At 43.7% G+C, this 27,840-nt stretch overlaps 1 protein-coding gene across 3 annotated transcripts in view; it reads right to left on the bottom strand.

Moving 5' to 3' along the window:
- Positions 1-25,045, bottom strand: part of CXXC1 (CXXC finger protein 1) — an 83,476-nt gene extending 58,431 nt beyond the window's left edge. For all 3 annotated transcript variants that reach the window (XM_085870451.1, XM_085870450.1, XM_085870452.1), the window contains exons 1-4: positions 24,768-25,045; positions 12,124-12,269; positions 11,940-12,040; positions 11,572-11,672 (exon numbers count right to left, since the gene is read on the bottom strand). In XM_085870451.1, the coding sequence (XP_085726577.1) occupies positions 11,572-11,672; positions 11,940-12,040; positions 12,124-12,269; positions 24,768-24,821 (402 nt within the window). In that variant the 5' untranslated portion in view covers positions 24,822-25,045. The remainder of the gene's footprint in view (positions 1-11,571; positions 11,673-11,939; positions 12,041-12,123; positions 12,270-24,767) is intronic.
- Positions 25,046-27,840: the final 2,795 nt, after the last annotated feature.

The raw sequence follows: 27,840 nt of genomic DNA, 5'->3' as shown, positions 1-27,840 counted from the left end.
TATATATATATATATATTAGGGTGGTCCAAAAAAGTCGAAAAAAATAGAATGTTGCTCCACAAGCTTGAAATTATTCTAATATGATCCAATAGCGCGCATAAAAATTTTTTTAGCTAGATCGGAGGTGATTTAGAGGTCGCTCCATATGACGACTTTTAGTCTCATGACTTGAAAAAATTAGGGTATGGTCAGGTACGATTACGGGTACTTCTGGATGTCCGAGGTGGAAATGGAGTGCATTTTCAAACTCTATGGGGTCGATTTACTCTAAGAAATGACTGCACCGACATTGAATTCACTACCATTTCGAAAATATGACCTAAAACAAGATTTATCATTACTGGACTTGAGTAACTCATCCTACTCATTTCGATATTTTCTAATCTATAATTAATTTGTTTTCCGTCTAAACATATCTTAGAGTAAATCGACCCCAGAGTTCAAAAATGCAGTCCATTTTCACCTTGGAAGTTCAGAAGTGTACGGATTCGCAACTCACCATACCCTAATTTAATATAATAATAACTAAATAAATAAATAACATATTTTTCGTGAATCATTGAATCTAAAACACTGGATGTTGGGCCGGCTAGAAATAAGTTCAGGCGGGAGTTGAGACAGCAATCGAGGCGGAGATGATAGTGGCATTTGGTAAATGAGAAGAAATATTCTAATAGTTTGTAATTCCATCGATTGAAAAATTAGGGTATGATGAGATGCGAATCCATACACTTCTGAACTTCCTAGGTGAAAATGGACTGCATTTTCGAACTCCGTGGGGTCGATTTACTCTAAGAAATGTTCAGACGGACAACAAATTAATTATAGATTAGAAAATATCGAAATGAGTAGGATTAGTTACTCCAACTCCAGTAATGATAAATCTTGTTTTAGGTCATATTTTCAAAATGGTAGTGAATTCAATGTCGGTGCAGTCATTTCTTAGAGTAAATCGACCCCATAGAGTTCGAAAATGCACTCCATTTCCACCTCGGACATCCATAAGTACCCGTAATCGTACCTGACCATACCCTAATTTAACCAACTCATGAAAGTAAAAGTAGTCATATGGAGCGACCTCTAAATCACCACCGATCAACTTAAATTTTTTTATGCATGTTATTGAATCATAGTGGAATAATTTAAGGCTTGTGGAGACATCTGAATTTTTTAATTTTTTTTGCTGTTTTTGGACCACCCATATATATATATATATATATATATATATATATATATATATATATATATATATATATATATATATATATATATATATATATATTTACACACATACACACACACACACACACACACACACACACACACACACACACACACACACCTCGCCCTGGGGTTACGTTCCTCTAAACTTCCACGAATGGTGAAATCGCGAACGGCGAACAGTTTATAATGTGCAAGTCAATGAGATACGTTCCAGCATCCCGACATGTCCAAAAATCAAAAAAAAAAAAACATTTTATAAGGCATGTTGAAATGAGAGCGAGAGATGAACCTTCAGAGTTTAGGCTATATTCCATTTGATTGGAGCCGCTTCTGTGGGCACACCAGGAAATACAGGTTCAGCTAGGAGTACATAAGCAGAAACGTATACATGTGCAGTTAACCATTGCAGACTAAATCCGCGTAAGCACGGAGTTCGATATAATCTCCATTCTCACCAGTCAATGAGCACCTTCAGTTAACGAGCATCAAGTGGACAGCCGATGTCAATAGCAATGCCCGAGGGACAATCACTCGTGCCGCAGAGACCTCCCCTTATACGCGAGACGCACAACATGTGATCCCGCGTCATGTCCTCGATTCACGTTAATTCACCACATTCTCCCCACCTTTAAAATGTAACTAGAGGGCCCATCTTACACACCATGATTGCTTTAGCACTAGGAGTATACATTTCAAGCAACGCGGACTAATTGATCTACAGGAGCATACATGCCAAGCAGTGATTATTTTGAGTTGTAGGAGCATGGAAATGAGCATCGATATATGATATAATGGGCATATAGGAGCATGAGCAGCGAGAATGCCGATAATCTCCTTTACAGATTGAGTCGTCGAGGAGGGCCTTATTCGTAGTCGACCTCTCCGGGGGTAAAGCAGCAGTTTCACTTGAGGAGACTCCCGATCCTCTTGGTGAGCCTCGACTTGTGCCGGGGATGACTCCTCGGTCGCTCTCGGGTGGAACGCGGCAGCCCGTCGCCTGGCGGAGTTCCTGGGGGAAATGTCAGAAGGAGGAGTGCCAGGAGGGAGCCAGTACCTGAGGGGAGCCAGATGGCGAACCGACACAGTGGTCTCCCTGCCATCCGGGAGCCTGACATGAGCATACTCTGGATTAGTGTCAATGAGTTAGGCCCCTCCACCAGCGGTTCATACTTGCTTTGTCGTACCGGGCGTTTCATGAACACTGTACCGGGGTGGGTCAGCCAGTTGGGCACCGTTTGACTGTCAACATGCGTCGTTGGTGAGTAAACATACGTTCGTGAGGGTGGCATTTGTGGACGTGCAGAGCAAGAGCGTATGGAATTCATTGCGTCAGGAAGAGCAACCTCCCATCGCTCGAGGCCCAGTCCTCTCGATTTCAGCGCCAGAGTTACGGCTTTCCAAATTACTCCATTATATACCGTTCCACCTGCCCGTTTCCCTGTGGGTTGTAACCCGTCGTTCGACTAGTTGCTATGCCGTGCTCTAATAGGAATTGTTTAGCCCGGCCGACATGAAACACGGCCCTCTGTCTGAATGTATGTCGAAGGTCTCCCAAACATAGCGAAGAGGTCAGAGAGACATTTACGACAGTGCCCGAGGTCATATCCGAGCACGGAAACGCGAAAAGGAACCTTGAATATTCATCAACAACGGTGAATATGTATCTGTTGTCTGTTTCGGTCGGTAGGGGCCCTTTGAAGTCGATGTTTAGTCTCTCGAAGGGGAAGTAGCCTTGATCAGTCTGCAGATGCCGCGCCAAAGAATCTGGGTTTTAGTTCAGCACAAACAGGGCATGAAGCATTCATTTGTTTAATATCTTCAACAGAATAGGGAAGATTTTGTCTGCGTCTGTGCTGCATCCTGGTTACCCCTGGGTGGCACAGAGACACATGGAGGGTCTTGCAAGCCTGACTGATTGTTGCCGAACTGTAGACCCGGGAGAAGGTATCTGCAGCAGGGTTTCCTTCCCGGGCCGGTAAACAATGTCGTACCTGTAGCAGGCTAGGTCTATCCGCCATCTCATAATTTTTTCATTCTTAATTTTCCCGTTATTTTTTCCCATCAAACATGAAAGCCACGGATCGTTGGTCCGTAGCGTGTAGTCGTTTCCCTGTTAATATTGTCTCCATTTACGCTGCGCTTCGTCCATGGCGTTCCCCTCCTTCTCTATTGCCTTGTGTCTCTGCTCGCTACGAGAGAGTTCTCGTTAAGTTAGCGACCGGCCGCCCAGACTGATTAAGTGTTGCAGCTATGGCGTGATTTGAAGCGTCGGTCTCCACCACGAAGGGCACCGAGCTGTCGATCGATAAAACCACGGACTTACTGATATCATCCTTGAGATCGTGGAAAGCTTTCACGACAGCGGCATCTGGTGGAAAGTTTTGCAATGCACTGGGGATGTATTTTCTCGGAGTATTGCGAAATCCATCTTGCATAGTAACGAACATCCCGATCACCCGGCGCATTGTTTGCAAGTCCTGAGGTGGTGAAGCTCACGCGGAGGGCGCAATCGCTCAGGATCAGAGCTTAATTGTGCCGTCGGCTATCGTGTAGCCGAGAGGTCAATTGACCTTGCCGAGAATACGCATTTCTCGTAGTTGAGAGTCAGATTATATTTTCCAGCAATGCTCAAGAATCTGTCCAGATTCCTATCATGTTCCCTCTGATCCCTACCGCACACTGTGACATTATCACGTAAACAAAAGTGTCTTCGAGGTTTTCATCTGAGATGATGTCGTCCATAACCCGTTGGAAGCAAGCTGCTCCATTCGTGACACCGAATGGTATCCTTCTGAACTGGTGAGGCGCCGCCCTGCCTGGAGATGCAGTGTACGGTTTGTCTTCCTCTCGGATGGGAATTTGATGATAGGCGCCGCAAGTCGATGGTACTGAATACCTTATAATTGGCCACGCGTTCGACCATCTCATCTATGCGCGGCAGGGGGTAGGCGTCGAGTTGGGTGAAGCGATTGACCGTTTGGGAATGAGGCAACCATCCGTCTCTTATGGTTCTGACTGCTGGTTACTAACACCTGTGCGCGCCATGGCGAATCGCTCGGGTTCTATAATTCCCTCCTCCAGTAATCGCTTGGTTTCTGAAGTGATGAAATTCATGTCAGCAGTGGTATATCGCCGCGATTTGATCGCTATCGGTTTGCAGACCGGCGACAAGTTAGCGAACAGCTGGGGGACGTCACCTCCGCGGTGGTCAGCGCATTTAAAATTAGGCAGGCTTGCTTCCTCCAAAGGGTATTCGGCCTCGTGTGCTGCTTGAGGACATTATGACCCAGGAGTGCGTCTGCGCACAAATCACGAAGCACCAGCACCTTTACATCCCGATCGTGCCTTTTACGTCCAATTCAACATTGCAAGTACCCTCGTACGCGGGATTGTAGTGAGGTGGCGGCCATGCATACCGTATTGTCAGTCGGGTGGATTACCCATTTCCTGCCCTTCACTAGCGAGCTGTTGGCCAGAAACTTTCAGAGCTACCGGTATCAATCAGTGCCTCAGCCATATGCCCGTTAATTCGCACGTTGATGATAGCCTTGGATAGATTCCCGGGAGGCTGCAGTCAATTTATTTTTGCGAGTGAGAGCCGCAGAAGTGGGTTTATTCCTCCTTAGAGTAGATTTACATACCCTGGCATAATGCCCTTTCTTGTGCCAATTCATGCATGTGGCATCTCTGGCGGGACATTTTTGAGGATGCCTTTTGTACCCACAAAGAAGCATTTACCGACGGAGCAGTTGCTGAGGAGTTTGTGAGGTCTGGGTATCCGGCTCCTCGGGTGTTTCTCCATCCCTCATGTCTGGCTGTGTCTGTGCCAGTGGGGTTCCTTGGGTTCCCATCGTAGCAGCGTTCATGAGCAGCATCGGTGTCCCAAATGACTCAGATTGCTGCTGAGCCGTATCCATCGCTCGAGCCTGATCGACTACCTTGTCAAGAGTGGGTTGCGCTTTCTCTGGATGGCGTTGCCGTATGTGGGCTGACCTGAGTCCTTGGATGAATGCCTCCCGTGTGGCTTCCTTTCGGTGTTCCTCGGCGCTTACCGCCCGGGCTGCAGTCTTTTCCCAGCTGATTCAGAGCTTGCAGGAACTGATCGATTGTCTCCCCGGCTGCTTGCTTGCGTGTGTTGAGAAGATGTCGTATGTATACCTCGTTCTTGGGCTTCACGTGGCGCCTGCAGCACGTCAATCGCTGCTTCGTAGTGTCGCACCGAGAAAAGCCTGTACACGCCGGGCGAGACATGATTCTGAGCAAGGCGGCAAATTTGTCAGCTCCCTCCGCGATGATGGTCAGATAGTGTGAGAAGGAGCAGAACCAATGTGACCATTTTCATTTCTCGTCAGTCGTGTTTGGGTCTCGTCGAACCTCTCTGGTTTGTAGATCTTGTCCATCTTTGGTTGAGAGAGCCAAGAAGGTAAATGGAATAGGAATTGAAATGAGAGCGAGATGAACCTTCAGAGTTTGAGCTATATTCCATTTGATTGGAGCAACTTCTGTGGGCACACCAGAAATACAGGTTCAGCTAGGAGTACATAAGCAGAAAGCGTATGCATGTGCAGTTAACCATTGCAGACTAAATCCGCGTAAGCACGGAGTTCGATATAATCTCCCATTCTCACCCAGTCAGCCAATGAGCACCTTCAGTTAACTTGAGCATCAAGTGGACAGCCGATGTCAATAGCAATGCCCCGGGGACAATCACTCGTGCCGCAGAGAGACCTCCCCTTATACGCGAGACGCACAACATGTGATCCCGCGTCATGTCCCTCGATTCACGTTAATTCACCACATTCACCACGTTAATTCACCACATTCACCATTTAAGGCTTGTGGAGACATCTGAATTTTTTAATTTTTTTTGCTGTTTTTGGACCACATATATATATATATATATATATATATATATATATATATATATATATATATATATATATATATATTTACACACACACACACACACACACACACACACACACACACACACACACACACACACACACACACACACACACACACACACACACACACCTCGCCCTGGGGTTACGTTCCTCTAAACTTCCACGAATGGTGAAATCGCGAACGGCGAACAGTTTATAATGTGCAAGTCAATGAGATACGTTCCAGCATCCCGACATGTCCAAAAATCAAAAAAAAAAAACATTTTATAAGGCATGTAATTGAAAAATACGAACAATTGAGTGAAATAAGATAAATAAGTAACATTTACCATCAATAACAAGACTTTACTGATTGGAGTACTGTTGGTGGGTAGACCCAGTTCGTTCTGCTTGACCATAGCCATGGCACGGAGGGAGCCAATCGATCTCCCAGGAAGGACCCACAAATCCCTCACATATCTTATGATGTTTAACTTGTGATGCTCTTCCCTTTGTGGAGATAAATTCATCAATGCAACGATAAAATTCGCGCTACATCAACATAATATAACGAATAGTGGACTCATTGACTTTGTCGTCTTTCACCAACACAGTAACACGTGCAACACTCTCAAGTCTATCTAATAGTTCCACTTTTTCCACCGTCATCACTATTTTATTCTGCTCTTCAGCAGATGCACCACTTAATGGACATTTTGGACCCATGATTAGATAAACAGGATACAAAGTTTTACCACAATAAAATATCGCATCACACCAACCGCCAAGCAGCCAGAAGACAATGATGCGGCGGTGCGGCAGATGGTGGAAGACTATGGGTGTAAATTTTCAAATTGGCATATTTTCTGGCAATACGGTACAATTATAATTCAACACTTAATGTTAAATGAAGGAAAATATTGTTATCCAAACATTGAAAGCGTTTAAAAAAAAAAAAGAATAATAACAACTTGTGACGTACGAATGACGTCAGGGTGGGCGGGGTTTATTTTGTCCGCGATGGGAGGATGTTCCTGGAAGACACAGATTTTTTTTTCCCGGCGATACAGTAGTTATGTTTTAACAGGTAATGTTAAATGAAGGAAAATATAGTTATCCAAGCATTGAAAGTATTTTTTTTAACTTATTCAAACCTAAGGAGTTTGAGGTGGGAGGAGATCATTTTATCCGCGGATACGCGGGGAGTATCGGCGTGGGGTGTCCAAAAGGTAAGTGCAGACACGTAAAATCGTGGATGGCGAAAGTTGGCTATGTAGGGTATATATATATATATATATATATATATATATATATATATATATATATATGTATATATATATATATATATATATATATATATATATATACAGTATACATACATACATACATATATATATATATATATATATACATATATATATATATATATATATATATATATATATATATATATATATATATATATATATATACATATATATATATATATACATATATATATATACATATATATATATATACATATATATATATATACATATATATACATATATATATATACATATATATATATATATATATATATATATATATATATATATATATATATGTATATATATATATATATATATATATATATATATATACAGTATACATACATACATACATACATAATGTATACAGAGTGGCCACACAGTGTCTATGCACGTAGTTAGAATTTATCTGTACGCTTCCCTCCATTCTCTGTACAAATTTAAATTCTTCTCCGTGCTATTCTGGATATCTTCGTCCATGTTGAGGGTTGGAGGTCATCAAAGCAGCCTCTGATAGCTGTTTTGAGGTCTTGTACTATCAAGAATCAGCTATCCTGCAACAAGATGGTGCACCAGCACATTGTGCTCTCGCAGTTCGAGAATATCTTTCCCCCAAATTCAGCGGACGATGGATTCGACATGGATCCGATCGTGTTGCCTCCTCGAAGTCCAGACTTGACAGCGTGTGACAACTCACTTTGGGGCATTGTGAAAGAGGAAATTTCTCATCTCCACCTAACAACAGTCCATACTTTCAGAACAAAATAGAATCCCCGATGACCAAAAGACCCCAGAAGATTTTTTTTTTATAATAATAAGCACCATTCAATTTCCTCTTTTGAATGGTTTTCGATGTACGGTTATACATACATACATACATACATACATACATACATCCATGACCGATTGCTTAACCCCACTTTTCATTCACGAGTGCAAAAAAGCGGAAGTATCTTGCCGAATATATTCCATTTGGATTTGTGTCCCTCCAAAAGGGTGACACAGAGGTACCGCAGTGTGTAATATGCTTCCACACTGAGCAATGATGGCATGCGGCCCACACGCTTGGAACGCCACTTGAAGACAATGCATCCTGCTCTAGCTGCCAAACCCAAGGCATTCTTTGAAACAAAAAGGCAGACCATGAAGCAAGCTAAGATGTACAGCAGTGGAGCATTTTGGCAACAGCCAACAAAGGTTGTTGAGGCTTCCAATGAGATCACCATGTTGATTGCAAAGAGCAAAAAGAGCCATACCATCAGAGAGACTCATAAAACCAAGTGTACTGTGTGCAGCAGAGCTCGTTCTGGGGAAGGATAGTGCAAACAAACATCAAGCCTTGATTTTCCACACAAACGTACGGTGGCTTTCAAAGGGAAACATGCTTGGATGGCTTTATGAACTACGACAAGAAGTGGAAACATTTCTAGATTCGCAGCAGAAAGCAGATCTCCATGACAAGTTCCAATCTGAAGGATTTTTGCAATCTCTCGCTTACCTGGTGGATATATTTGAAGCGCTGAATGCCATAAAACTCCAAGGGAAAAACATCATCATGATCAAGCACCATGACATCATTCGAGCCTTCATGGCCAAACTCGACCTCTGGAAATGTCGAATTCAAGATGGAAATACAGCCAGTTTTGCTAACTTGGATTCTGCTCTCATTCACAGTTACCTTGATTCTGAGTTAAAGAAACAAATAATAACTCCTCTGACTGAATTGAAAGCAGAATTAATCAGATACTTTCCAGATATAGATGAGAAGCGCGAAGCCTGGAAATTCATTAGGAACCCATTTCAATGTGAAGTAACTGATATTTCAGACGAAGTGCAAGAGGAGTTTCTCGAGTTAAAATTCAACTCCTCGGCTGAAGAAGACTTCAAAAAAACTGGATCTAGAGACGTTCTGGGTCACGTACCTTCCTGTTTACCATTTTATCTCACATCAAGCTCTTCGGATTCTGACAATGTTTGGATCAACGTATTTTTGTGAAGCTGCATTTTCCACACTCGTTGCTGTCAAGACCAAGTACAGAAAAAAGGTCAACATTGAAGGGGACTTGCGTTGTGCTCTCTCTGGCATTCGACCACACATTCAAGATCTGGTAGCCAAGAAGCAATGTCAAGTGTCTCATTAAATATGCTGTGTATATGCGTGTTGCTTATACAGAATTCTTTGTTCAATAAAAAGACCAAAAACATGCATTTTTTCAGTTTTTCCTTTTAATTCAGGAGGGATTTTTAATCATTTGGTTGAAGATGTGGGGGGGGGTGAAGGCAAGGACCAACTACTAGAGGGGGCATGGTAGTAAAAAGGTTAAGAACCACTGATTTAGAAGCATGAAGTAATTAAACGAGACTTCCGATACGTGCCGCTAATTTGTATAGAAATGTCAAACCTATCCCGTTGTGTGGGTCGAAAAAATCCTCATTCCTGCGAGCATTTATTTAATGTCCTTATCCTCAGTTTTCTGTCGTAAATGTTCCATTAAGTATCAGACTAGGCCATTTCCCCTCGTCTAGATGGGAAAACAGTCATTACCGCGGGACCATGACGTTTTGCTAAGTCGGGAAGAGAAAAAGAGTTCACCCCACCCAGCAATAGGGTGGGGCAAAGGACCAATGGTAAATGAGAGGGGAGGGGCGTAAAGCTGCAATCAATTATATTGGCGGGCAAATTTATAAAGGTGGGAGCTACCAAGATTGGGGCGAAGAATCCCGAAAACGCCGAGGTGAAAGCTGTAACTGAGAACGAGTTCCAGAGGGAGAAGCCCACGCCCACTCCACCAGGGTGCGTCCCTCCCCACTCCTTTCCTTCACAGGACGTTCTCAACTGGACTCCTCACGTTCCCTCCACGAGGGGACTTCACCGGGTTTGGCCCAAGAACTATTATGTCTTGTGAATTTCCCACGTCTCTATATCGTGTACATGCCTTAAAGTTATATTCATAAGAATCTCTGATCGTTCGTCTCGTGAGTGTTATCATGGTTCGGTCGGGGTAAAGGATTGTTATAAATAGCACTTTATTGCGATTGCTTCATTGTGTTTCCCAACCCCCACCCCTCTCTCTCCCACTCCACATCCCACCCCCCCCCCCGCATCCCACCCCCCAAACTGTGTGCATAATTTACCAAATACATTATAAACTGACTAGGTCTCCGGGTGATTCTATTTGTTCTAGCAGCTTCGTCTGCTGGTTGATCAAGATGTGTTGAGAGTTACTTGATTGCGGTTAAACGGATAGATATGCTCACATCATGCGATCAAGGTTTGCTCAGCCTTATAAAATCGGTCACTTGGTCACCTATCGGCATGACACTCGCCCGCTATGAGGATTCCAATCTGCATGGCAACATGGTCTTCAGATGCAGATCCAGCAGGGGGTCTTTGAAGCAAGTGACTGTTGCGGTCATTTTGACAAAAACTCGTCAGATTCTAACCGGGCAACTGGAATGGTCTGGTGGCAGCAACAATACTTTGAATAGCGAGGACATACAAGGAGTTCGGTGCAGGAGAAGGCTATCAGGCCTCTGCATTTCTGCCAATATACCTGTCCCCCTCTATTCGCAATGCTTCTAGGTACCTATTCAACTCAAATTTAAACCTATGCACTGTTTCTGCTGCCACTACCTTGCCAAGGAGACTATTCCATGTGTAGCAGTGTGAGTCCACAGACTAACAGTGCAGCAGTGCAACAACATGTGGATGGATGCAACAAGGGGGTGAACAAACATGAGAAGCAGACAGGATAGATCATGAGGGGTGAAACGATTATGGGTAGAGATCGAGGACGATGTGAGATGGTGATGTACTGCCAAGTTGAAGCCCCTGAAAGAAGTGCAGGATTGAACAGACAGAGGAAGGAAGCAGTTCCACAAAGGAAAGAGAGGAACCAAGGAAGCAGAATGCTTGGATGTTGAGAGTTTCACAAGGAGGGGGTTGCTGGCTGAAGAACACATGACATCTGGAGGGATTGTTTTAACAACAGTATCTTAAAAAGCTTGTGGGAACAGCTCAGCAAAGTGAAAGTTGCAGAGCTTGATTCTCAGATCCACAACATCCACAAATACGAGTGGAAACTACATCAAGAACAATGAATTCTAAAGACGCCTCACACGAACAATAACGCAAATACAAATTTACCTTGCGTCTATCATAACTGCCATCATCATAGTCAATATAGCTTCGGTCTTTGTCTTTTACTTTCTTCTGACGGTAACGGATTGCCAACGATGGATCATTCTCTGCAGAAAAACAAATAGGTTAGAACATTGTTTATAATTATAAAAACACACAGCTGCCTTATCCTCATATTCAATCATTCAACTATACAGCTGCTTTCATCAGGGCAGCACAATTGTGTCCAGATTAAAAAACTGATTAGGGTGCTCTTCATTTGTTTATTAATACAGTACTTGAATATCAGGATCTACTGGCAAATGAAGTAGGTGCAGCTGAAAAATCTGCTTCCATCAAAAAACAATTCTGGTGTACAAAAAAAAGGGACCCACCCCGGCAGCGATCACAGTACCACTGTTTGATGGACTTGGCAATCTTTTGCGTAATGTTGATGCAGTCCCCGTGGAACCATTCATTACACATGTCACATCCTCTGCAAGACAAGTTCAGACATTGTGAGCATTTCCTCATATACTTGAGATTCAAAAAGATTCATGATGATTGTTTGAAACTCACATCATAAAACGGTTTGTGTCTGGCTTCCGGCAGATGCAATAGATTGGGGGTTCCGCTTCTGGCTCTTCATTTTGTGGTGTTGGTTCTGCCAAGTCGCTCGCCATTACCTCTGGAACGGACAAAGCGACCTCAACCTGCGGGCCATCCTGTTTCAGCAAATCACACAAGGGGAGTTGAAAGTAAAAGTTGAAAATAAATTACAGGCACAAAAGGATGCCATGCAGCAAGCAAATCATGCCTAAAATTAGAGCAGCATCAATCCCCAACTGTTGTTTTTGAACATTTAAATCCACTGCAGACAGTTTTATCATCATGGAGGATCCAGCAAACATTTTTAGTTTAAATGACTTTTGATTTTCATTTGTCACAATAATTAGAAGCCTTGCTTTCCAAGAGAAAAAAAATGCACGAATTTTAAGACTTCCTGCAAACAAGTCATTAACAAAGCTGAGCATTTAACAATGCAGAACCTCAAGGTTGTATAGATTACATACAGCATGATCAAAATAAAGACCAATTACTGCATCTTAGTTCCAAGGAGGAAGCCAGACTTAAACACACAAACACACACACGTCCGATATTGGCAATTTTCGGGAATCGGCAGGTTGGAGTCAGTGTGATTACTGACTACAGTACGTACTGTATACAACCCAGAAACCTTGAGAAGCTTTCACCGAAAAACGACATTACATTTATATAGATATTTCAGGGAGATGATTACAAACATTAATCTTTATAAACAGCTGCGTGTGACGAGTGGAAAAAAATTGGCTCGGTAATTTAGAAAATAAGTTAATATGGCAAACAGCTCAGAAATTGGGTGTTATCAAATATATTTTGCTTTGAAACTCACAAAGAGAAACGTTCAACCTTTGTAAAGCAAATCCGATAACCAAATGCTTTAGAAACAGGTGCGAGGAGAAAGGAAAACCTGTAAGAACCTCCATAAGATACGGGATGAAACTTTACCACCACGACACCCGTAACAGGCATGGCATGTCCACACACCTGCGGAGAGTCCGTACAGATCCAAATCTACCCAAATGTACCAAGTCTGTGTGTGCTGTATACCAACTGTCGACGACTGCACATCAGGATCAGCAATTACCAATTGCCGTCGATACAACTATGCACCCGGAAAATCCCGTGCAATGTCCGAATTGGACAAATCAACACTTTTTGGGGGAAGTTGGAACTGCTGATACTTTCAAAACTGGAGCTCCTCTCGGTTATTCATATGTGCAAATGAAATAAAGCCACGAACGCTGGCATCTCCAAGCATTGGAATATACCCAGAGATGCGTAGCTACGATGAACAGCCATTCGAAAATATGAGTGAGAAAATATGAAAATCCTCGAAAAATTTCGAACAGCCATTCGAAAAAAACATTTTTCAAGATGGCCGCCCCAGTCGGCCATCTTGGATCCGGCCACACCCAAAATCAAGAGGGTTCTTCCTTTTCAGGTGGTACATGTGTGACTCAAATTTCAAATTGATACGGCAAAAAAAAATTTTTCAAGATGGCCACCCCAATCCGCCATCTTGGATCAGGCCACGCCCAAAATCAATAGGGTTCTTCCTTTTCAGGTGGTACATGTGCGACACAAATTTCAAATCGATATGGCGAACAGTTTATGAGTTATCGCACTCACAGCTATAAATGTTGACGCCCGGATGGACGGACAGCCGGACGACCCGGGTGACAACAATATCCCCCTTCCGCCACGCGGCGGGGGATAAAAACTTGATCATTAAGAAATCATTGCGGCCTGTTCCAAGTCAAAACATGGTTGAGCAGGCAAAAAACATGGCGGCTTCAGACCCCAGCGAGGTTACCCAGGAAACGCCTTTAAGACCTAAGACAGCGAGGTGACCAAGGATCGCCCGATGAAGGATATAATTAAATAAGGCCGTTAATTATCTTCAAAAGGGGTGCTTTGATTAACCCAAACACTCAATTTTCACTCTTGTACTTCCTTGGAGTTTTCTTAGTCTGCATACAAATCTTCAAGCTGCTAAGTTTTATAGTTATGGACACACACACACACACACACACACACACACACACACACACACACACACACACACACACACACACACACACACACACACACACACACACACACACACACACACACACACACCCTTTTATTAGTATAGAAGAGCTCTGGGCCATATGGGGCAATAAAACAGAATGTAACCAGACCAGACAGTCTTCAAAGTTATTTGCTTCAATACAAACACGCAGTGCCTTCAGAAAGTATTCACGCCTCTCAACTTTTATCACATTTTGTTGTGTTGCAGCCTGAATTTAAAATGCATCAAATTTAATTTTTTGTCACCAATCTACACAAAACACAGCATAATGACAAAGTGAAAACATGTTTTTTGGAAATTTTTACAGATAAATAAAAATTGAAAAACTGAAATATCTTGCATCAATAAGTATTCAACCCCGTGAATCAGTACTTTGTAGAAGCGCTTTTGGCAGTGAGTACAGCATCGAGTGTTCTTGGGTATACCTGTATGAGCTTTGCACATCTGGATTTGGTGATTTTTCCCATTCTTCCTTGTAGATTTGCTCAAGCTCTGTCAAGTTGGATGGGGAGCGTCGGTGAACAGGAATCTTCAAGTCTTTCCACAGATTCTCAATGAGATTAAAATCTGGGCTTTGGCTGGGCCACTCAAGGACTTTCACATTCTTGTTCTGAAGGTATTCCCATGTTGCTTTGACTGCATGCTTGGGGTCATTGCCCTGTTGTAATGTAAATCTTCACTACAGTCTGAAGTCTTTTGCACTCTGAAGCAGGTTCTCAAGTATTTGCCTGTATTTGGCTCCATTCAGTGTTCCCTCTATCCTTGCAAGTCTCTCAGACCCTGCTGCTAAAAAAGCATCCTCATAGCATGATGCTGCCACCATGCTTCACGGTAGGGATGGTGTTAGAGGGGTGATGAGCCGTGTTCGGTTTCCACCAGACGTAGCGCTTTGCATTCAGGCCAAAGAGTTCAATTTTCATCTCATCAGACCACAAAATATTTTGCCTCATTCTCTCAGTCTTTCATGTGCCTTTTTACAATCTCCAGGCATGCTGTCATGTGCCTTTTTCTCAAGAATGTCTTCCATCTGGCCACTCTCTCATAAAGCCTAGATTTGTGAAGTGCTGCAGAGACTGTTGGCCTTCTGGCAGGTTCTCTTGTCTCAGCCAAGGAGCTTTGTAGTTCTGTCAGAGTAGTCAATGGGTTCTCGTCACCTCCCTGACCATCTTGCCCGGGTGCTCAGTTTGGTCGGACGGCCAGCTCTAGGAAGACTCTGGGTAGTTTCATATTCTTTCAATTTCATAATGATGGAGCTCACTCACTGTGCTCTTGGGAACATCCAACACTCTAGAAATTGTTTTATTCCCTTCCCCAGATATATGCCTCCTCAAAATTATATCTCGGAGTTCTATGAACAATTCCTTGGACATCGTGGTTGAGTTTCGCCTCTGACATGCACAGTCAACTGTGGGATCTTATTTAGAAAGGTGTGTTTCTTTTTAAATCATGTCCAATCAATTTAATTGGCCACAGGTGGACTCCAATCAAGTTGTGGAGACATCTCAAGGATTATCAAAGGAAATTGAATACACCTGAACTCAATTTGGAGTGTAACAGCAAAGGGGTTAAATACTTGACAAGACATTTCAGCTTTTCATTTTTAATTAATTTGAAAAAATTTCTAAGAACATGTTTTCACTTTGTCATTATGGGGAATTTTGTGAAGATCGGTGACAATTTTTTTTTTCAATTTAATCCATTTTAAATTCATGCTGTAACACAACAAAATGTGACAAAAGTCGAGGAGTGTGAATACTTTGAGGGCACTGTGTGTAATGTGTGCTTAATAATAATAATAATAATAATAACAATAATAATAAAACAACGACTATAATAGTCTTCAATGGAATGTGATTTTGAAAAAATGATGATAATGAGAAAGTAAGCAAAGAATTTTATTTTTTTTTGTATCCATTGTCGAGGCTCATATGAGAGCCAACACACAACGCACAGCAAGGGGGGCATGAGACAAGAGGGGTGGGAGAGGAAAGGACAAAACAGTGGGGAACAGAGACATTAGGAGATCTGTGGAAGGGAGAGGGATGGGGCGTGGAGCACGGGGTAAACAAGATGGACATTCCAGGGACTTTCAGGAAGGAATGCAGGGAATTTGAAGGAGGTGGGTTTGGGGTGTTTTAACGGGGGTAGAAAAGACAAGGATTTGGATGGGGGAAGACAAGAGATGGTGGTAAACAGCTGTTTTGAAGACTTTGAGGGAAGAGTGGGATTGAAGAGAGTGGGAGTTTATTCCAAAAGTGGGAAAAAAGAGGAATGAAAGAGTGAAGGTCAGCAGTGATTTGTGATTTTGGTAGTTTTACCAGAAGGAGGTTGTTGGCGGACCTTGAGCGCCCTGTGGAAATATGTTGGGGACAAATCACAGAAAGAGCAGGGGGGCGAGACTGTAGAGGAGACGGTAGAAGACAGAAAGAACACCGACCTGCCTGCGATGAGAGAGTGAGAGACCCAAAGACTCAGCCTCATCCTAAATGATCCTATGCCAATGATCCTAAATGCCTTGGTTTCCACAGCGTGAAGCCGAGAAAGGTGAGAGGCAGGAGCACCAGCCCAGTGGGGTGAGCAGTATTCCACCAGGCTGCGGACAAAAGCTTTGTATGTGGTCAGGAGCTCAGGTGGGCCGAGCAAGGACTGCACGACGGAGGATTCCCAGTCAGCAACTGGCTTCGGCGGCCAGGTTGGAAATGTGGCTTTCCCAGGAAAGATTATGGCAGATCATGCGACCCAGAAGCTTGAATGAAAGGACTTCTTCAAGAGGATTGTTGAGAAAGGACCGTTTAGAACCCCCCCCCCCTCCAAATGTACTTTCAGAGAGACATAGTGAGAGTGTGAGATTTTTCAGGATTGAAAGACCTGTTCCACGTGTTGAACCAGATTGTGATTTTTATCCAGATCTGCAGAGAGCGAAGAAGCTACTGCTTGCTGATCTGAGAGACGACAGATGGTACGGCAGGGGGTAGAGTCATCAGCAAAAAGATAGAGGATTTTCCAGAGTCGGAAAGATCATTGATGAAAATCAGAAAAAGAACCAGGGTTCGTAGTCCTGACTGAATGAAATTCCAGGAGTTTTCCAGGACAAATTGTCATTTTCAAGGAAGCATAATGCTTGTGTTATACCTTGTGTTCAACAATTTACTGATTGAAGGAACGCACAAAATTCTATAATCAGTCTTTTTTTATTCATTGTTTTCATGAATGAACTGCAATACATGCAAGTAAAGGCAATTTCACCCAATACTGTTTTACTGTATGAAACATGAAAACAAATGTATTAATTAAATAAGTATAAATATTTGCTAACAAAAAAAAAAAAAACACTTTTGCATACTTTCTCAACTTTTTTGCATAAACAAGCATTTACAGATACATGTATGTATCTTAAAAGTCCTGATTGAACTGCAATACGTAAACTTAAAAGGCAATTACACACAATACTGTTTTACTGCATGAAACATGAAAACGTATATATTAATTTAAAAAACTACAAATCTTTGGAAAAACAAAACACTTTTACATACTTATCTGAAAAGCCACAATTAAGCTGCAATATTTAAAGGCAATTTCACACAACTGTTTTATAGTACGAGACAAGAAAATGTATATACAGTATTAATAAATCTGTGAAGAAAATACTTTTAACATACTTTCTCAGAAGTTTTTGCATTTAATGTCACTTGTTATCAACAAGTCACCTTTGTTACAACAAGTCACCTTTGTTGAACTGACTAGCATGTCATCCGTAAGTGCCACAAGCATTTACAGGTTTCTCAGAAGCCGAACATTTTCTACCACAAGTTTCTCTAACTCTATCAACTCTTTTTCTTTCTTTTTGGAGGACTCTCTCAAACTGTTAGCTTTACTAACAAATGACCAATCTCTCTCTCTTTCTGCTCTCAATGAAAACTCGTCCGCCGTTTTTTGCATAACGTCAATGTCTGTTTTGAGTCTTTTTTGGCACGATTTTAAGTCCGATAATTCTTCTTCTATCTTTCGTTTTCTGTCCGAGACAGAGGCCAGCTGTTTATTTCGCTTCTGTTCATCCAAGTAATCTTGGTTACTTCCTTCGTGCAGCACTTGTAGCCAATAACAGCTTCTTGTCGAGTTCAACTTTTTGCAACCCTCCGTCATTGTGAAGATGGTCACAGATTACTCTCTGGGCAATTAAGGACTCGTCTCTCAGACTTTCCACCTCAATTTATTTGTTTATCGAGAATCCCCTTTCAACTGTAGCCTGCCCATGGGACAGTAGCAAAAGTTGTCTCACAACCTCCCACACATTACTGAACTCCGGCTTTTTTGCAATGTCTGCATGCCACAGATGGTCGAGGCGATCTTTCTTTCGATCGAAGTGTGCATGTTTAACTGTAGCGTCAGTCAGATATGTTGAGTACTGGCGGACAGTCTCATCGCCATTTTCTGGTGTTATCCACTTGGCGTCACAAAGGGCACTCACTGTTCTGCGCATGTCGGGGATGGATACTTCCTTGTCGTTGAAATGTCTTGGGTTCAGACATCCTAAGTATCTGGCAAGGGCATATTTGATTGGTGCCTTTTCAATCAGCTTTGACACTAATTCCACAAGAAGCCATCTGCCTTCATTGCGAAACTCGAAAACTGCTCTATCGGATGCTTTCTTGGAGCGAACAGCTTCTATCAGAGCTTTGTCAGCAGCCAGTCCAATGTCAATCTTGAACAGATCGGCGTAGTCATCTTTTCTTACATCAAATGACGCCAGCTTTACAGGTGTGAGAGGTTCTGTGACTGAGTGCTTTACAAATCTCTGAAGTAAGCTGAGTATCAACTCATGCAAATCAAGTGAAATAAAAGGCAACAAGGGCCAATCATCTTGATAGGTTGTCAGGAATGGCGAAATTTCCTGGGATACGGCAAAGAAGAATTTCATTCTTGCCAGCATGAGGGGAGTTTGAACAAATTTTTTCACAGTGGAAAAGGATTTTTCACAGTGGAAAAGGACTGGTTGTCAGGGTTTGGAACCGATTCTTTTCTCACTTCTCCAACATACTTGCAAACATTGTCCCATATTTCTATCGCTCTTTGTGCACAGGGTGAGTTGTCTAACCATCTTGTTTTGTAGAATTTTAGTGGTAGCTTGGTGCCATCTGTGACACGAAGATAGTCCTCTCTACGCACAGGTGGGTCATGAAACAGGGTGTATAGGGCCCTTAAAAGTGAAGAAATTCCTATCTCTGACTTCTCCACACCGGTCTGAAACGCACCATGGAGGATGTGCAGTCCACATGAGCCTGCATCCAACAAGGATTTCCCATAATTTGTCTCCATTTGTGATTGCATGCTGCGATGGAACTTCCAATTCACACTGGGCCCATCCATGCTGATCTGTATCAGGTTGCATGGATTTAAACCCTCCAACATGGTGTTAAATTCCTTGAGAATGTCATCAGCAGTACAATGGCCGACAAACTTTGAGTCAAAGTATCGTGATTTTACCTCATCATTGTCTGAAATACGGATGTAAAAATCCATCTGCTTCTTCTGATTTTTTTTTTCAAGGGCTCATCAAAGAGTAGCACATAACTGCTGTTAACCTTTTGTTTCAGAAGCGCTTTGAAGTGCGGTGCAAGACCAAATACGTTTAAGTAGGAAGCCTTCTTTTCTGCACATTGAAATTGTGATGCAATGCTGCTATCTGGGAACATCCTGTGAAAGTGTTCTAATACCTTGACAGGACCTGTATGATTGATTGGTGAGACTCTATAACATGTAAAGCCCAAAGAATCTCTGCCTTTAGCACCTCATCCTTTGTGACAAAGTCCTGTATTGTTGTTGGTCTTGGTGTAGCAATAGTTGCGGTGCTGGCTGGTGCCGGTCTTACATCAACCTCGATCTGCGGATCCACTGTAACAGTTCATATCACAATTTAATACATCAGCAGTCATCAGTAATATAAAAAAAATATTCTCTAAATTCAAACCACAACTTTAAAATTGTTCCTTAATTGTTTTTAGCAGCGTCTCACGTAGCGAACGCTGCTCATAGAGAGCTCAGCGTTGTTGTTGTTCTTCTTCTTCTGCTTCTTGTGAAGACAAAACCTTAATCTCTCGGACTCGGCTCTTGTATATACAAGATCCGGATCTCCTTAAATACTGAGCACATGTACACATCCTCACATAGACGGTGCCTTTTGAGAGCGTCTATTATGAACTTTTAAATATATTCAGACATTTGCTTTAAAGTTTCGAAAAGTTCACGTTACTATTTAAAGATTATTCCATTTATCGTATTGTAATTTCGTAAATACACGATATATCGTAAATACGTAAATACATTATGACGCGTTTCACTATTGGTTTAATGAAGGCACATGACGAAATATCGGAAGTTGTTGGTGTTTTTTATTTTTTTTAATTAAAAAAAAAATTTTTTTTTTAGCCGACAAAATCTTTAGGACGCTGCTCGTGGACACATTTGTCCTTGTTTTTATATTATTATTTCATTAAATATCAGTACTATTTATTTTCTCAGTCGGTTCGATTCCAAAGCCATAAACTTTAGAACAATTTCTATGATAAAAAAAATTGATTATCATAAACCTGTCAATAATTTACCATTTTACAATTTTCAATTAAGTATTTTATATAATTATATTATATTTTATTATAATCATAATTTCCTATCATTGAATGTATATTTTATTTATTGGTTTTGTACCATTGAAATAAATTGAACGGTTTGTGTGTTCAAGAAATGAGGATATTATTTCAGTCATCATTCATAATTATTCAAGGGGAGACAACCCGTTATACTGTTATTTTAGCTGTACTAAGTCTATCTCCCTTGGTTACAAAAAGTCAAATTAATAAACTGGAATTTTTTGTGATGTGTTCATTGAAACATAATTACGGCAGATGCGTTTTACGCTTAATAGTTTATTTAATAAACAAATATCCATGACGATACATGCTGGTGCCAATGTGCTCGCCGATCCAAAAAATTCTGAAATTCACGAATGGGAATCGGCCGCCGTCTGCTGCATCAAGCACACGCGTTTGGTTCCCTTGGCATGACGTTTGAGCGCGCTTTCGCCCATGTTCGAAATATCTACAACTTTCTTGCACACATGACATCTTGCTTTGTGGATGGACACCATTTCTAGCCAATCCCAATAGTCAGGATGGCTGAGCCACGCAGTGTTGAAATAACAAACTTTGGACATTTTGATTCTCCGTTCTGCAGACGAAAAGTTTCCCCGCGCAGAGACGTTCATGCAGTTACTCAATATTGAAGTCAATATGCTACTGACAGGGAGATTATGGCAGCATCATCGATCAACAGCCAATGAATTGTTAGAGCATATATATATATATATATATATATATATATATATATATATATATATATATATATATATATATATATATATATATATATATATATATATATATATATATATATATATATATCCAATGCTTTTCATTGGTTGATATTTTACTATACTTTACAACCACATACAGAATCAATGAACATAACCCTAATCCAGGTCAATCAATCCTTTGGCATCAAAATGACCGATGTCGGCTTATTTTCTTACAAAAAAAAATTAATAACTAAAGAGGATAGAAATATGTAAGGGACAGTGCACACAAAAAGGTTTATTTTCCAGGAGTTTCCAAGAGTTTCAAGGAGTTTTTTTCTTTTTTCCAGGACTTTCAAGTACTGGAAAATGGAATCTAATTTTCCAGGAAATTCAAGGAGTTTCACGGAGTGTGCGAACCGTGAGAACAGGGCCCAGAACGCTGCCCTGAGAAACTCCAGGCTGGACACGAAGAGGGGATGAAAGAACTCCATTTAGGGCCACACGTTGGCTGCGACAGGAGAGGAAGTCTGTGAGCCATGAGTGGAGATGGCCTTGAATACCATAGGAAGAGAGTTTGGTGACCAGGATAGGATGCCAGACCACGATATGTCAAAAGCACACGATATGTCTAAGGATATGGCTCCGATTTCATGTCTGGCATTGAGTACCTCCATACATTGTTGGGAGAGCAGAAGCAGCATATCCAAGGTAGAGTGACCTGGTCTGAAACCAAATTGATGACCAGAAATCAAGCCATTGGAGAAAAAGAAGGATAGGACTGAAATGCTGAAATAAGACATAAAAAGAAATGCTTATACAAGAGCTAAGAAATCAAATTAAAACTCTGTGAAGTAAATGGGGTTACCAAGCAAAATGGGATAATGTAAGCGAAGGATTGCACAGTTAAAGGGTACGAGGGGGAGACAGGGTACACAACCATGTGAGAGACTAGGGGTTCCACACGAGAGACGAGGGGTTCAACACAACCACGGGTCCACACACGAGAGACGAGGGGTTCCACACAACCACGGGTCCACACACGAGAGACGAGGGGTTCCACACAACCACGGGTCCACACACGAGAGACGAGGGGTTCCACACAACCACGGGTCCACACACGAGAGACGAGGGGTTCCACACAACCACGGGTCCACACACGAGAGACGAGGGGTTCCACACAACCACGGGTCCACACACGAGAGACGAGGGGTTCCACACAACCACGGGTCCACACACGAGAGACGAGGGGTTCCACACACGAGAGACGAGGGGTTCCACACAACCACGGGTCCACACGAGAGACGAGGGGTTCCACACAACCACGGGTCCACACGCGAGACGAGGGGTTCCACGCAACCACGGGTCCACACGCGAGACGAGGGGTTCCACGCAACCACGGGTCCACACGCAAGACGAGGGGTTCCACGCAACCACGGGTCCACACGCGAGACGAGGGGTTCCACGCAACCACGGGTCCACACGCGAGACGAGGGGTTCCACGCAACCACGGGTCCACACGCGAGACGAGGGGTTCCACGCAACCACGGGTCCACACGCGAGACGAGGGGTTCCACGCAACCACGGGTCCACACGCGAGACGAGGGGTTCCACGCAACCACGGGTCCACACGCGAGACGAGGGGTTCCACGCAACCACGGGTCCACACGCGAGACGAGGGGTTCCACGCAACCACGGGTCCACACGCGAGACGAGGGGTTCCACGCAACCACGGGTCCACACGCGAGACGAGGGGTTCCACACAACCACGGGTCCACACGCGAGACGAGGGGTTCCACACAACCACGGGTCCACACGCGAGACGAGGGGTTCCACACAACCACGGGTCCACACGCGAGACGAGGGGTTCCACACAACCACGGGTCCACACGCGAGACGAGGGGTTCCACACAACCACGGGTCCACACGAGAGACGAGGGGTTCCACACAACCACGGGTCCACACGAGAGACGAGGGGTTCCACACACGAGAGACGAGGGGTTCCACACAACCACGGGTCCACACACGAGAGACGAGGGGTTCCACACAACCACGGGTCCACACACGAGAGACGAGGGGTTCCACACAACCACGGGTCCACACACGAGAGACGAGGGGTTCCACACAACCACGGGTCCACACGCGAGACGAGGGGTTCCACACAACCACGGGTCCACACGCGAGACGAGGGGTTCCACACAACCACGGGTCCACACACGAGAGACGAGGGGTTCCACACACGAGAGACGAGGGGTTCCACACAACCACGGGTCCACACGAGAGACGAGGGGTTCCACACAACCACGGGTCCACACGCGAGACGAGGGGTTCCACGCAACCACGGGTCCACACGCGAGACGAGGGGTTCCACGCAACCACGGGTCCACACGCAAGACGAGGGGTTCCACGCAACCACGGGTCCACACGCGAGACGAGGGGTTCCACGCAACCACGGGTCCACACGCGAGACGAGGGGTTCCACGCAACCACGGGTCCACACGCGAGACGAGGGGTTCCACGCAACCACGGGTCCACACGCGAGACGAGGGGTTCCACGCAACCACGGGTCCACACGCGAGACGAGGGGTTCCACGCAACCACGGGTCCACACGCGAGACGAGGGGTTCCACACAACCACGGGTCCACACACGAGAGACGAGGGGTTCCACACACGAGAGACGAGGGGTTCCACACAACCACGGGTCCACACGAGAGACGAGGGGTTCCACACAACCACGGGTCCACACGAGAGACGAGGGGTTCCACACAACCACGGGTCCACACACGAGAGACGAGGGGTTCCACACAACCACGGGTCCACACGAGAGACGAGGGGTTCCACACAACCACGGGTCTACACGAGAGACGAGGGGTTCCACACAACCACGGGTCTACACGAGAGACGAGGGGTTCCACACACGAGAGACGAGGGGTTCCACACACATTACATACCAAGAAAACTCACAACAATCCTTCACATTACACGATGTTGGCGACGGTCCTAGTTTAGAGAAAGCAATCAAATAATAACAAAACACAATTATCCACATTTAATTCCACGATGGTTTTAACACCGACGAGAAGAACAAAAAAAAAATTTAACTACTTTCTTGAAGTAATGTTCGTCATAAAAACGAGAGATCAAAGTCTCGCTCTCTCTCCAACAACAAACTGCCATATGTTATAACAACTCAAACCTTGTATGTAACCTCCGCCATTCCGATGTCATCGTCTCCTTTCGGACTTTCCATCGCGAAAAGAAAAAACCTCAACTCAAACCGCCCCGAGACTCATCGACCACAGTCCGATGTCCGCCTCACACAAGCCGCGTCCACCAACGTAATCATTCTTCTTTATTTTTATTTTCAGTAACTATCAGACTTTTAAAATTGATTGTAAAAGCAAAAAAAAACATGAACTTTCACTTTCACTTCAATAAATACACGGATATGACGATGATATGTCAATAAGATAACGCTTGAGCCGCCACCCGCCCGCCACAAGCACCACACTGTCCTGTAAATATATGTTTTTATTTTTATTAGCCTATAACACCCGTCGCTTCGCTGACGGAAATACCAATCTTTGCTGTGATTGTAATCAATATGGCGAGAAAAAAAGGATTCCTGGGAGTGTGGTGATAACCGGCGTCGCGAGTTGGCGTTTGCAGTTTCGCCACGTGTGCCCATATCCGTATAATAACAATCTCAAATGAGCGAAGATCCTCGTCGTTCTTAATGATGACGTCATAAAAACGAATATGACGTCATGGTGATGTATCAGGTTTGCGATAAATTATCTGTGCTAATTCCCGGCTTGATTCCCGCAAACAAAATTCAAACAGCTTGCCTAGTTTCGGAGATAATGGTATAGGCGATTTCCATTAGCGGCGATATTATGACGTCAACTTTTTTTCTAGGAAGAATTTCCAAAATCGGAGATGGTTACTGCCTGCGTGTGGGCTTTCTACATATACATGGCAAGTTTCACGAAGATCCGATGAAAACTCTGGGTTGTGAAACAAAAAATGTCAAAAAACAGGAATGACGTCATAAAAATTGATATGACGTCATAGTGATGTATCATATATGCGGCAATTCATCTCTGCTAATGCCCTGTTCGATTCCTGCAAATAGAATTCAAAAAGCTTGCCTAGTTTCGGAGATAATTTTTTAGGCGATTTCCATTGGCGAAGATATTTTGACGTCATAACTTTTTTTTCTCGGAGGAATTTTGAAAATCGGAGATGGTTACTGTCTGCGCAGGGTATTTTTACATATATACGCCAAGTTTCAGGAAGTTTTGATGAAAAGTGTCGGCTGTGAAACATAAAATTCCACAAGAAGAAGATGAAGAACAACAACGTTAGTAAGACTTAGAGATCCTCCACGAGGATCTAAAAAAATTATATCTTTTTTTTCGTCACAAACCTTCCAGGAGTTCCCTGAATCAACCATAGTTCGATTTATTGAAATGCGTTAATCCGTTCTGAAGTTATAACACGACAAACAAACAGATGAAATAACTCACCAAATACAGCACTGGAGTACCAGGAGGATCAAACAGACAGAGATGGAGTGATCAGGGGGAAGCTGGATTGGATTCTACCCTCAAACCCATCCAGGCGCAGCCAAGTGAACCCTACAAAAACTATTTCATTGCAAACAGACAGACATGTCTCCTTGATAACGTCGATCATTGATTTATTTGAAGGTTTCATTATAAAGCAGGCCTTGTCATTGTGCTTGCACTTCATTACCATGAGATGTTTTAAATAATCTTATCCTGACATAAAATATGAGGAAAGATTAATTACAGAACAATAGACTCACTGTGCATGACAAGTTTAAACAAGAAAAAGAGCAATCAGATATTGCAGCCCCTCGCCAGGACTTGTTTTGTGTGGTGTTTGTGTGGTTTTGTGTGGTGTTTATGTACTGGTGTGTTACGTAATTAATAAGAGATATAATCAGAATTGTCACTTTATAACTGCTGCCAGTGATGACCGGGTACCAAGACATTCCGCTTTGATTGGAAACCTAACCCATATTGTTGCGGGGCCGGGTATCGGTTGCAAGCACGACCGCGAGAAAGAGCAGTAGAGTCGGCTCCAGCGAACACACCGGAATTGAGGTCGTGCCTTTTGGATAAGTCCGAAAGGCACGGGTCCATTACTGGACCATGAATCGCCAATAATTCGACCGCGTGGGGTAGGGTCAATTGCCAAACTTCAATATACCTAATTACCCACGCAGGCAAAGTTACCGGAGAATTCACACCCTCAACGGACCTCGAGCGGAACAAGCCGTTACCGAGCCTGAACCGTGTGTAACCCGAGCGGAGATTACTAAGGCCCGTCGGACCAAATAAACAATTTACGGCCTCGCTATTTCTCAACACACACCATGCCAAGCCAATGAAAGAAACACAGAAACGAGCTGGAAGAGCACGCAAGAAGGCAGAGATAACCGAATACTGAAGGAATAGCCATTTATGTACAAGCACTTATGCAGTTTTACTTAATAGGCTAGCACCACACACACACACACACACACACACACACACACACACACACACACACACACACACACACACACACACACACACACACACACACACACAAAGAAACGGACCCGTCAGGTCTTTATTGGAGGCCTTCAGCTAAAGGAAAGGCAAGCTGGAGGTCAGAGCCTATTCTCGGACCTCTCCGCCTCGTGCGCTCTTCGACGATCTGGTGTGGCAAGACTCGAACCTGCCACACAATTCCGCTCCAAGCCCAGGTAGGCGATCCTCGTGGTACAGGCTCATAGGCACACAAGGCCACAAGAGAAGACGCTCTGTTGGCGGGACCCCAGTAAGGTGACGACTAGCTTCAAAAGACCACCAGACGTCCGAAGACCGAAGACCAGAAGACAATTTCTCTGACAACTCTCGTTTTGGCCCACCCGCGCTTCTCTTATCCCATGCTCGCACTCCCTCATTTGGCAGAGAGAACGCTCTATGCCCATATTCGGAGCCAAGCCAGAACGAAACACTTGTGCCCATATTTGGGGCTAAGCCAGAGCGAACCGCTTGTGCCCATATTTGGGGCTAAGCCAGAGCGAACCGCTTGTGCCCATATTTGGGGTGAAGCTAGCACACCAACGTCCAGAGAAACCGCGCCTTGCACACTGGACTCCGCCCACGTATGTGCTGACACGCACGCGTGCAATGGTGCCGGTGGATGATGGTGGAAGGAAGCGAGGGCAGGGGTCGTTGTTGTTGTGGTTG

Source organism: Eptatretus burgeri, chromosome 2 (genome assembly GCF_056783735.1).
Source record: "Eptatretus burgeri isolate ZD-2024b chromosome 2, Ebu_testis_v1, whole genome shotgun sequence".
Classification (NCBI taxonomy): Eukaryota; Metazoa; Chordata; class Myxini; order Myxiniformes; family Myxinidae; genus Eptatretus; species Eptatretus burgeri.
This window is presented reverse-complemented; position numbering and strand designations above follow the sequence as displayed.